The 12,158-nt window shown below is 56.8% G+C and overlaps 1 protein-coding gene across 1 annotated transcript in view; it reads left to right on the plus strand.

Moving 5' to 3' along the window:
* The window catches only part of B4GALNT3 (beta-1,4-N-acetyl-galactosaminyltransferase 3), a 63,467-nt gene that overhangs the window by 41,889 nt on the left and 9,420 nt on the right, over nucleotides 1–12,158 (plus strand). The window contains exons 9-15 of the mRNA XM_021715400.1: nucleotides 2,798–2,876; nucleotides 2,998–3,064; nucleotides 5,284–5,427; nucleotides 7,631–7,740; nucleotides 8,868–8,968; nucleotides 9,213–9,274; nucleotides 10,540–11,329. Of these exons, the coding sequence (XP_021571075.1) occupies nucleotides 2,798–2,876; nucleotides 2,998–3,064; nucleotides 5,284–5,427; nucleotides 7,631–7,740; nucleotides 8,868–8,968; nucleotides 9,213–9,274; nucleotides 10,540–11,329 (1,353 nt within the window). The remainder of the gene's footprint in view (nucleotides 1–2,797; nucleotides 2,877–2,997; nucleotides 3,065–5,283; nucleotides 5,428–7,630; nucleotides 7,741–8,867; nucleotides 8,969–9,212; nucleotides 9,275–10,539; nucleotides 11,330–12,158) is intronic.

The raw sequence follows: 12,158 nt of genomic DNA on the forward strand, positions 1-12,158 counted from the left end.
CCCGTTCTGGGCCAATGGAGTCTTTGGCTCGGAAGCCACCTGGCCCGTTCTTTCCCATTGTATACTAGATGGTGAAACTGAGGCCCCCAGAGGGGCGTGGCTTACGGAAGGTCATAGAGCTATTTGGTGGCACTCAGGACGGGGAAACGGGTCTCCTCGCTCCCAGTCCTGGCCCTTCTCATCTTCTCCGTCCTTGGAGATGGCCACGCCTGCCGCACCTGGACACTGGCTGCTCTCCTGGGGCTGCAGGAAGTTTCTAGGCTCTCGGCCACCTGGCAGGGACCCCTCCCACGGGCTGGGGGGAAAGGAAGGCCGGTCCCTGAGCTAGTGGCCCGAGGCCCTTGGACGCGCCAGAAAAGGGAATTTGACCCGACCCCAGAGCGTCACCTGGTGGCCAGATGTTGTTACTACAAGAGGCTGGTGAGGGTGTGAATAGTTTGGTCAATGGGTACAAACATACGGTTAGAAGGGTGAGTTCTAATGCTCGACAGCAGAGTGGGGTGACGATAGCTAGTAACAAGGTATTGTATATTTAAAAAGAGCCAAGAAAGGTCCGGGTGTGGTGGCTCACGCCTGAAATCCCAGCACTTTGCTGGAGCCCGACATGTAGAAATGATAAATACTCTAGGCACCGGATATCCCAAATACCCTGACTTAATCATTCCACATTGTTTTGGCTTTTTTTGAGTCAGAGTCTCACTCTGTCGCCCAGACTGCAGTGCAGTGGCACGCTCACAGCCACCGCAGCCTCGACCTACTGGGCTCGGGTGATCCTTCCACCTCAGCCTTCCAAGTAGCCGGAACTACAGGTGCGTGCTACCATGCCCGGCTGATTTGTAATTTATTGTAGAGATGAGGTCTTGCCAAGTTGCCCCGGCTGGTCTCGAACCGGTGGGCTCAGGCAATCCACTCACCTCAGCCTCCCAAAGTGCTGGGATTACAGGCTGAGCCACAGAGCCCGGCCGATCATTCCACATCGTATGTGTATTACAAAATATCACATGTACCCCATAAATAGATATACATATTATATATCAGCAAACAGTATTTATTTATTTGTTTGTTTGTTTATGTGACTCAGAATCTTGCTCTGTCGCCCAGGCTGGAGGGCAGCGGCATGCTCACGGCCACCACAGCCTTGACCTGCTGGGCTTAAGCAATCTTTCCACCTCAGCCTTCCAAGTAGCTGGAACTACAGGTCTGCCACCATGTCCGGCTAATTTTTTGATTTATTGTAGAAACCAGGTCTCGCCATGTTGCCCAGGCTGGTCCCCAACCTTCGCCATCAGGCAGTCCTCTCATGTCTGCCTCCCTAGGTACTAGGATTATAGGCGTGAGCTGATCACCTGGCTAGTATACAATTTTTAAAGAGCTGGGCGTTGTGGCTTGCACCTACAATCCTAGTACTTTGGAAGCCAGGAGTTTGCTTGAGCCCAGGAGTTCCAGACCAGCCTGGGCAACATAGTGAGACCTTGTCTCTACAGAAAAATTTAAAAATTGGCTGGGCTCGGTGGCTCAACCCAGCACTTTGGGAGACTGAGGCGAATGGATTGCCTGAGCCCGCAGGTTTGAAACTCACCCGGGCAACTTGGCGAGACCTTGTCTCTTCAATAAAAATAAGAAATTAGCAGGGCATGGTAGCGCATGCCTGTAGTTCCAGCTACTGGGAAGGCTGAGGCGGAAGGATCGCCGGAGCCCAGCAGGTTGAGGCTGGGAGTGTGCCACTGCACTCCAGCCTGGGCAACAGAGTGAGACTCCAACTCAAAAAAAATAAAATAAAATAACCAGGCGGGGTGATACGTGCCTGTAGTTCCAGCCATTTGGGAGGCTGAGGTGAAAGGATTCTCTCGAGCCAGGTGGTCAAAGCTGCAGTGAGCCGTGAGTGTGCCACTGCACTCCAGCCTGGACAACAGAGTGAGACCCGACTCAAAAAAAAACAACAGAAAATATAAAAAGTAAAAGATTCCAGTCTTGCTTGCAGAGAGTGCATGCTCACTTCCAACGGCTGTGGTGAGCACTTTGTTGTCACCCTAGCTGCTGATGACATGGATGCTGAGGCCACCGGCCTGGGTCTCCCTCCCAAACCCACCATTTCTTTCCTGGGTGACTCTGGACAAATTACCCAGGCCTTCCGTGCCTCTGCGTTCCCCTCTGTACACCAGGACTAAGTGAGGCTGCGTGTAGAAAGCACCGAGACCCGGGCGCTGGGGCTCACGCCTGTCATCCCCGCACTTTGGGAGGCGGAGGCGAAAGGATTGCCTGAGCCCAGGGGTTTGAGACCAGCCCGGGCAACATGGAGAGACCTTGTCTCTGCAATCAATTAAAGGAAGAAAAAATTAGCTGGGTGTGGTGGTGTGCACCTGTAGTTCTAGCTACTTGGAGAGCTGAGGCAGAAGGATGGCCTGAGCCCGGGAGGTCGAGGTTGCAGTGACCATGTGCGTGCCACTGCACTCCAGCCTGGGTGACAGTGAGACTCCGACTCAAAAAAAAAAAAAGAAAGCCCTGAGAGCAGTGCCTGTCAAACCATCAGCACTCCATGAGGGCTACGGTGATGTTCTTTCATTGCTTCTCTTGTATCCTGTGAAGTGAAGACGATTGTGATGCCTGCCTGACAGAAGAGAAAATCAGGCCTCGCTGTCACGAGGCGGTAGAGTGGAGCCTCTAGCCTGGGCGTTTAACTCCCGGGACCCTTAAAACCAGGAGCGAGGGATGAGGGGGCTTCTGGTGGTGGGAGAGATGGATGGGTGACCCCAGGGCCCAGGAGACAGCCCTCGCCCCCTGCCCTCTGTCCTTCCAGCCTGTCAGCCGCCCGCAGGTACTACTTCGAGGTGCTGCACAAGCAGAACGAAGAGGGCACCGACCACGTGGAAGTCGCCGTGAGTGCCTGCCGCTCTCGCCTGCCCAGTTCTGCCCCAGCACCCCCTCCCTGCTCCCCCAGCCCCCACTCCGAACCCGGTGGCCTCCAGCCTCCCACATCCGGCCCCTCTCCTCTTCCAGTGGCGGCGGAACGAGCCCGGAGCCAAGTTCACCGTCATCGACTCCCCCTCCCTGTCCCTCTTCACAAGTGAGTGGCCTCTGCCCTTGGCCTGGAGGGTGGTGCCCGTGGGGTGGTGCCCGTGGGGGGCGCCCAGCCCGCCTGGGGGATCCATCAGGGCGGAGGTGGGAGGGGCGGAGGCTGCAGCTCGAGGTGCTTGGGACACACGGGGGAGGGAGTCCGGAACACGGAGCCTAACAGGCCCTCACCATCCGGGAACCTTAACCCCGGGGTCAGTGCCTCCTTCGAGAGCTTGCTAGAAGCTCTCTGCGCCCTTGCTCAGAAAAATACCCTTGTCGACGACCCCCACACAGTACTTTTTTTTTGTCAAGACAAGGTCTTGCTATGTCGTCCAGGCTGTTCTCAAACCCCTGGGCTCAAGCAGCCCTCCCGCCTTGGCCTCCCAAAGTGCTGGGATTTACAGGCGTGAGCCACTGTGCCCGGTTCACACACACACTTCAAATACAATTTCAAAGGAGATTGAAGAAGTTTGAAGAGACCATGAGGCTCACTCCAGGTTTTTTTTTTTTTTTTTTTTGAGTTGGAGTCTCCCTCCGTCGCCCAGACTGGAGTGCAGTGGCCGCTCCCGGCCACCGCAGCCTCGACCTGTGGGCTCCGGCGATCCTTCCGCCTAAGCCTTCCGAGTAGCCGGAATTACAGGCACGTGCTACCACGCCCGGCTGATTTTTTTGATTTATTGTAGAGATGAGGTCTCGCTGCCCAGGCGGGTCTCGAACCCGCGGGCTCAGCCCATCCACTCACCTCAGCCTCCCAAAGGCGTGGGATGACAGGCTGAGCCACCGAGCCCGGCTCAGTTATACTTTTCATTGCCTGTCGCTTCCTCCTGGAGACTCCTACCCGGAGGCTCCCCCGAAAAGCCCACCGTCTGCCGGCCTGGGAGGCCGATACAGGCAAGAGCAGGCAGGACTGGCACCCCAGGGCAGGAGGGGCAAGGTAAGGGCTGCAGGGACCGGAGAGGAGGCGGGGGAAGGCGGACATTAGGCGGAGGCCGGATGGAAAGGATGGGTGGAGAGGAGGGGCGATCTGGGTTCCCCCGATAGAGTGGCTTGTGGCCCACCGAGGTCGGGGAGGGAAGAGTCCACGGCCCAGGGCAGAAGCGCGGGTGGTGAACTGCTGGCCTGGTGCAGAGGGAGAAGTTGGAATCCATAGACCCGACGGGAACCCAGGCAGAGGCCTATAGCGAGGCTTGGGAGGACGCCCCTGGAACAGTTTTGGGGCGCTGGAGGAGCTCTCTCTGGGGCTGAAGACTCGGGAACCAGGAGCCCGCAGCAAAGTCAAGCCGCCAGCCCCCACGCAGCAGCGGGGTGAGAAAGGGGAGGAGCCAGGCTGGGTAGATGGATGGGAAGAGAAAAACACCGAGAGCGGAGCCTCGGGGGTGCCCTCGTCCCGGGAGCCTCAGGTGATCTGCTCATAGGAGAGCTTGCTGTTCTGGGTGGTGAGCCGAGATCCCTGGGTTCAGACTCGGCCGTGCCGCCTTGTCTGACGTTGGGCCAATGACTTGGGTTGCGTAGGCCCAAGTTCCTCATCTGTAAAATAGCAACAATGAAGTCGAAGGGGGCTTTGGAGGCTCAGTGTGTTAACATTTGTGAGACGCTTAGAGCGATGCCAGGCTCGTTATTTAGTAAGGGCTGTGCAAGTGTGAACTAAATTGAGAAGACCTATAATGACACACCTCTAGCCGACAGCGGTACATTTTTAGAAAGAGGTGGCTTAGCCGGGCGCGGTGGCTCTCGCCTGTCATCTACCACTTTGGGAGATGGAGACGAGAGGATTGCCTGAGTCCAGGGGTTCAAGACCAGCCTGGGCAAGTTGACGAGACCTTGTCTCTACAAGAAATCCAGAATAAAAGTTAGCCGCGCGTGATGGCACATGCCTGTGGCTCCAGCTGCTTGGGAGGCTGAGGCGGAAGGATCGCCTGAGCCCAGGAGGTGGAGGCTGTGGTGGCCATGAACGTGCCACGGCACTCCAGTCTGGGCAGCAGAGTGAAACTCTGACTCAAAAAAAAGAAAGAAAGATGTGGATTTTTCTGATTTACACAACACTGTGATGTGGGATAGCCACTGGGCTGGCGGAAGGATGGATAGCCAAAACCGCGGGAAAGGGGGCTGTGCACACCCCCACACGCTGCCCACAGGAGTCCAGACGCTCGTCTGGTCTCCCCTGCCCCTCAAGGGCTAGGGGTGCTCCTGGGCACACAGCCTCCCTCTGTTCTCCCCTCCCCGGGCTAGATGAGTCCGTCCTGCGAATGGACGAGGTGGGCCACATCCCACAGACGGCAGCCAGCCACGTGGGCTCCTCGGACGCTCTCGCCGGGGATGAGCAACCGCCCGCCGACATGCTACGCCCCGACCCTCGGGACACCCTCTACCGAGGTAAGGCCATGGCCGGTACCTGGAGTCCAGCCTGGGGACACTACACTCGCAGGCTCGTCAGCATTGCTGGGGGACATTCAGTCGGGTCATTTCTGTAGCAGCATCCCAGAGGCCGTAGAAGCTTTTGTTTTCCGCTGGGCATGGTGACGCACGCCTGTAATCCCAGCACTTTGCGAGGTAGAAATGAGAGGATTGCCTGAGCCCAGAGGTTTGAGAGCAGCCTGGGCAGCATGGTGAGACCTCATCTCTACAGTAAATCACAAAATTAGCCGGGCGTGGTGGCGCGCGCCTGTGGTTCCGGGTACTTGGAAGGCTGAGGCGGAAGGATCGCCGGAGCCCAGCAGGTTGAGGCTGCGGTGGCTGTGAGCGTCCCACTGCACTCCAGCGTGGGTGACAGAGTGAGACTCCGACTCAAAAAAAAAAAGAGAAGCTTTTGTTTTCCTTGTAAAATGCAGTATGCGTACAGAAAAGGATAAGAATAATTATGTGCAATTTGGCAATTCTGCAGATCATTAGAGAACAAGCATTTGGGTAACTATCACCCAAAACAGAAAATAAAACTAGAACCCAGAAGTCCCCCATGTGTCACCCACAGAGACACATAACTCTTGTCAGCCAGTGAGAGAAATATGTTAACACTAAGATGATAGTCGTAATATATTATTCTGCTTAGGAGTGTTCACATTTTATCTGTTTATTTTTTTGAGTTGAGATCTCACTCTGTCGCCCAGGCTGGAGGGCAGTGGCGCGAACGCGGCTGACTGCAGTGCGTGATCCTTCCGCCTCAGCCTCCAGAGTACCTGGGACCACAGCATGTGCCACACCTGGCTAATTTTTTGATTTATGTTTTTTTAAAGTTTAAATTTTTTTTTACGTTGGAGTCTCACTCTGTCGCCCAGGCTGGAATGCAGTGGCACACTCCTGGCCACCGTAGCCTCCACCTGCTGGGCTCTGGTGATCATTCGGCCTCAGCCTTCCAAGTAGCCGGAACTACAGGTGTGTGCTACCACACCTGGTAATTTTTGATTTATTGTAGAGACGAGGTCTTGCCAAGATGCCTGAGCTGGTCTCAAACCCACAGGCTCAGGTGATCCACTTGCCTTGGCCTCCCAAAGTGCTGGGATTACAGGATGAGCCACCGAGCCCAACATTCTATTTTATTTTTTGAGATAGAGTCTCACTCTGTCGCCCAGGCTGGAGTGCAGTGGCACGCTCACGGCAACCGTAACCTTGACTTGCTGGGCTCAGGCGATCCTTCCACCTCAGCCTTCCAAGTAGCTGAACTACAGGCATGTGCCACCATGCCCAGCTAATTTTTTGATTTATTGTAGAGACAAGGGCTCCCCAAATTACCCAGGCTGGTCTCAAACCCCTAGACTCAGGCAATCCTCTCGCCTTGGCCTCCCAAAGTGCTGGGATTACAGGCTTGAGCCACCATGCCTGGCCTTGATGCATGTTTTTTAAAAAATGATACCCAGCCTAAGCAACACAGTGAGAACTTGTCTCTATAAAAAAATCAGAAAAATAGCCAGGCTTGGTGGCTCATGCCTGTAATCCCAACACTTTGAGAGGCGGAAGCGAGAGAATTGCCTGAACCCATGGGTTCGAGACCAGCCCGGGCAACTTGGCAAGACCTCGTCTCTACAATAAATCAAAAAATTTGCCAGTCATGGTGGTGCATACCTGTAGTTCTAGCTTCTTGGAAGGCTGAGGCAGTAGGATCCCCTGAGCCCAGCAGATCGAGACTGCGGTGGCTGTGATCATGCCACTGCACTCTTGCCTGGGTGCAGAGCAAGACCCCGACTCCAAAACAAAAGGAAACAAAATGACAAAAGTCCCTCACTAACCCCCTCAACAAAATGACAGCTGGACACTAAGAGAAGGGTATGTTCAACCAACAGCGGAACCCAGTTATTGGCGCTGCCCTAGGGTGGAGCCTTTCTGGCGTCTTGGAAATTTCCAGATCTCATTGGGGCTACCCCCGCCCAATGACTCCAGAGTCACACTGTGCCTAGTGCCAGTCCTGTGTCCCGAGTCTTCTGCCACCACGCTGCTCCTTGAACGGCCCCGGCCCTGGAGGCTGGGGTCAGCCTCAGGCTGACATCGACCCACCCCAGCTGCCCCCAGTGAATTCAGAAGGTGCCTACTCAGGGTAGAGACTTCAGGCCCCCCACCCTCATCCCCCCTCCCTTCCTGTCCTCAGTGCCTCTGATCCCCAAGTCGCACCTCCGCCACGTCCTGCCTGACTGTCCCTACAAACCCAGCTACCTGGTGGACGGGCTCCCTCTGCAGCGCTACCAGGGACTCCGGTTTGTAAGTCTCGGGCCTGGGCAGGGGGACAGGACCGGGCATGGGATGGGATAGCTGCCTATGACGGGGATGGGAGGCCATGGCGCTGGGACCCGTCTTCCCCACACCCCGTCCCAGCAGACAGGACGGCCTCCCGGGTCCCTGGACCGGGGAGGACTTGCATTCCCAGATGGACTGCCCTGCAGACCCAACACACACACACCAGCTCTGTCCCCATGATGGTGTCCGGGGGCCTGGCTGAGGCTTCCTATGCTCTCTGCTCCGACGGCCACACCACTCTGTCCTGCCCGGTCAGTCCTGCCAGCCAGCAGCATTTAGTAAGCTCAAAGACAGGGCTGGGGAAAAGTGGAAGCCAGAGAGGCTAGAATGAACACTCTTCTGTGTACAGGACGTTCCCAACGTACGGATGAGTTCCGTTCCGAGAATGCGTTTCTACGTCCGATTTGTTTCAAGTTCAACAAAGTTGCCTAGGTACCCAGCTAACACAATCAGCTGTATAGTACTGTATGTATTTAGCCGGCTCTCCTGCCACCTTGTGGAGAGAAGGACATACAAAAATTCAGGTGTGCCCCGTTAAAGTTTGTAACTTGAAAGTTTGTATGTAGAGGCCTCACTGTATCCAGATCCGGTTGCTTACGGGAGAGAGAGCTGGAGGCAGGAGAAGAGAGGTCAGGAGTCATCGCTGGCTCAGAGAATGGGTGGGGTCTAAGTGAATTCCTTGGTGGTGGAGAGAGACAAGCTCTGTTTAAGGGGGCAAAAGAAGCGTGAAATAAGTTACAAGAGAGGATTGTTCCAGGACTGTGGAAGGTTGCAGGTGAAGCCAGCAGTTGCAGGAGAGTATCAGAGTGCAGAGGATGGTCTTGGCTGAGGCTGCAGGGATGGGAGGACTGTGGACGAGTGAGCTCGACTCAGGTTGCGTCTGGTCCAGCCAACCCAGCAGAGCAGGCGGGAGGGACTCCAGGCTGCGCAACCACGTCCCGTTCAGAGCTCAGAGCAGCCCTCCCCTCCCACCGAGGGCAGACCCCTGGCCGCCCCACATGGTCCTGGCCGGGGGCAGGCCGACCCTGGCTGACTGGTCTCTTACCGAGATCCCAGCCTCTGACCCCGGCTGCCGATGTCGTCATGTCTAGGTTCACCTGTCTTTCGTTTACCCCAATGACTATACCCGCCTGAGCCACATGGAAACTCACAACAAATGCTTCTACCAGGAAAATGCCTACTACCAGGACAGGTGAGTGGCACTGAGTGGGGCAGAAGGAGCCAGGAGAGCTGCCTGGACCAGAGTGGCCGCAAGTGCCCTCCCCGCCCAGGGAGCCCTCGCTCCTCCTGGGCACGTCACACGCTCACAGACACACAGGTACTACCCCACCCTCCTTCCTTCACTTCAGCCTGGGCCAAGGCTTCGGAGCTCCCAGCAGAGCCAGGGCTGAGCCGGCAGGGCCTCGGTGCCAACCCACAATCTCTTCCGCTTACAGGTTCAGCTTTCAGGAGTACATCAAGATTGACCAGCCTGAGAAGCAAGGGCCAGAGCAGCCAGGTACAGAGTGACAGCTGAGTCTGCAGGTCAGACCAAGAGGGGCCACCAGGGTCTGTCTCTAGGGGAGGTTTAGATCATGCCCACCCTGCCCCCTGAAGAGCTCAATATTCAAGCCACGGCCGGGCACAAAAGCTCATGCCTGTAATCCCAACACTTTGGGAGGCCAAGGCAGGAGGATTGCTTGAGCCCAGGGGTTCGAGACTAGCCTGGGCCACATAGCAAGACCTTGTCTCTACAAAAAAAATATCAAAAAAATTAGCCATGCACAGTGACACACCTCTGTAGTCCCAGCTACCTGGGAGGCTGAGGTGGAAGAATCACTTGAGCCCAGGAGGTGGAGGCTATAGTGAGCCATGATCTTGCCACTGCACTACAGCCTGGGCAACTGGGTGAGACTCCGACTCAAAACAAAGACACCAAAAATTCAAATCACATGACCTCTCCCCTCCTACCCAGGGGAATAGAGAGCATTACTCCTACCCTTTCCAAGTCTAGGTCCTTGTAGAAAATGGCACTATTGGCCGGACTCAGTGGCTCAGCCTATAATCCCAGCACTTTGGGAGGCCGAGACGAGTGGATGGCCTGAGCCCGCGGGTTCGAGACCCGCCCGGGCAACTTGGCGAGACCTTGTCTCTACAATAAATCAAAAATTAGCCCGGCGTGGTAGTGCACGCCTGTTGTTCCGGCTACTTGGAAGGCTGAGGCAGAAGGATCGCCAGAGCCCAGAAGGTCGAGGCTGGGGTGGCTGGGAGTGTGTCCCTGCACTCCAGCCTGGGCGGTGGAGTGAGACTCCAACTCAAAATAAAATGACACTTTTTAGCAGCATGCTGGGCCAGCTGAAGCAGATTTAGAACCTTGGACTGCCTGAGGGGGTCGCTGTCCCTGGCACACCATTTGGAATGTTCAGCTATGGAGAAGCACTGTCTTCCCAGGCCTTTCTTCCTGAGGAATCAGGGCATGGCTGGGACCCTTTATGGGCTCCCTCAGGTGCTAGACACCTGCCAGGCACTTTATGTCCCTGTGTCACTCAATCTTCCCAACCCCGTGGCAGGTGGAGTATTATTCCCATCATGCAGAGGGACAGCCCTGGGCTCTTGGGTTGAGACCTTTGCCCAAGGTCACAGGATACTACCAGGCAGAGCCGGCATCCAACCGCAGGCTGGAGCCCCTGGGTGCGTCACGCACGGGCTCGTCCCGTGTCTCGTATGTCTTGTCGCGAAAGGTCAAAAGCGCCTGACGTGCGGAACGGTTATTACTGACAACAGGTTTCGAGGAGAGCCTTCTGGAAGAGTCCCAGTATGGAGAAGCTGCAGAGGAGACCCCTGCCTCCGATGCCCGGAGCGCCAGGATGCTGGAGGGAAAACCGGCGCTCACCACCACGCCCGGGCAGGATGTCACTGACTACCGCCTCCGAAGCCTGCGGAAACTCCTGGCTCAGCCCCGGGAGGGCCTCCCGGCACCCTTCCCCGAGCGGAATGCCACAGCTCTGTCCCCCGTGGGGAACAGCAACACTCCAGCCCGGCAGCCAACCAAGAGGAAGCGGAGACCCAGCCCCGAGCCCAGCCGGGACTCACCCCGAGCGGACAAGGGGCCTCCCGGGCGCCCCGCGGGGAAGCTGCCTCCGATCAAGAGGCCCAGGCCTGCTGGGGACGGCCCCGGGAAGACCCTGGGGCAGTCTCAGTGGCTGAACCAAGTGGAGTCCTACATCGCAGAACAGAGGCGGGGTGACAGGATGGAGCCTCGGGCCCCCGGGATGGCTTGGCCCGGGGAGGAGGAAGTGGTGGCAGCCGCGGACCCGGAAGGACAAGTGGAAGGAGAGGAAGAGGGGGAGGAAGAGGAAGAGGACATGAGTGAGGTGTTCGAGTATGTCCCCGTGTTTGACCCGGTCGTCAACTGGGACCAGACCTTCAGCGCCCGGAACCTGGACTTCCAAGCCCTGAGGACGGACTGGATTGACCTGAACTGTAACACGTCGGGCAACCTGCTGCTTCCAGAGCAGGAGGCTCTTGAGGTCACTCGGGTCTTCTTGAAGAAGCTCAACCAGAGGAGCCAGGGGTAAGGTAAAGGGCTCTCCTGGGGCCAGGGACTGGGGCACACGCCACCCGCTGGCCTGGGCGAGAGGTCCTTGGCCACCTGTGTCACTCCATCTTCACCCCCCGACGGGAGCGGCGGGATTATTCCCTTTGTGCAGATGGAGAGCTTGGGGCTTGTTGGGTTGAGTGCCTTGTCCTGGCCTGGAGGGCAGGATCCTGGGGGCGGCTTGCAGGTTCCCCCTGCTGCAGGAATAGCTGGGACTTTACCTTCATCCCCGGCTCCTGGGAAGGACGAGGGTTCGGGGACCCCCTGCCCTGGGAAGGATCATGGGAGTCAGATCCTGATCTCACCCTTAGGGGAGGTTCTGAAACTCCAGGGCACCCGGCTCAGGCACTACTGAGGACAGGGAGGACTTGGTAGATACGGCTCCCTCCCTCGGGGAAGAGCTCGTCAAGGGACAGACAGGCAAAGAAGAGCCTAAAAAGCACAAGTTAAGGCCCCTTATGTGGGCTGGAAGGGCTAAGGCATGAAGCATGCTAGAGTTCTCGTTTTTTTATTCACTCATTCAACCCACTGATTCTTCTTTTGATTCAGAGTCTCACTCTGTCGCCCAGGTTGGAGTGTGCAGTGGCTCGCTCATGGCCACCGCAGCCTCCGTCTGCGCAGACGACCCTTCCGCCTCAGCCTTCCACGTGGCTGGAACTGCAGGCACGCACCACCACGCCCGGCTTATTTTTTTTGATTTATTATAGACATGAGTTCTCGCCAAGTTGCCCTGGCTGGTCTCATACCCGTGGGCTCAGGCAATCCTCTTACCTTGGCCTCCCAAAGTGCTGGGATTATAGGCGTG

This window comes from Carlito syrichta, unplaced genomic scaffold (assembly GCF_000164805.1).
Source record: "Carlito syrichta isolate Samal-C Ts95f unplaced genomic scaffold, Tarsius_syrichta-2.0.1 Scaffold307058, whole genome shotgun sequence".
NCBI lineage: Eukaryota > Metazoa > Chordata > Mammalia > Primates > Tarsiidae > Carlito > Carlito syrichta.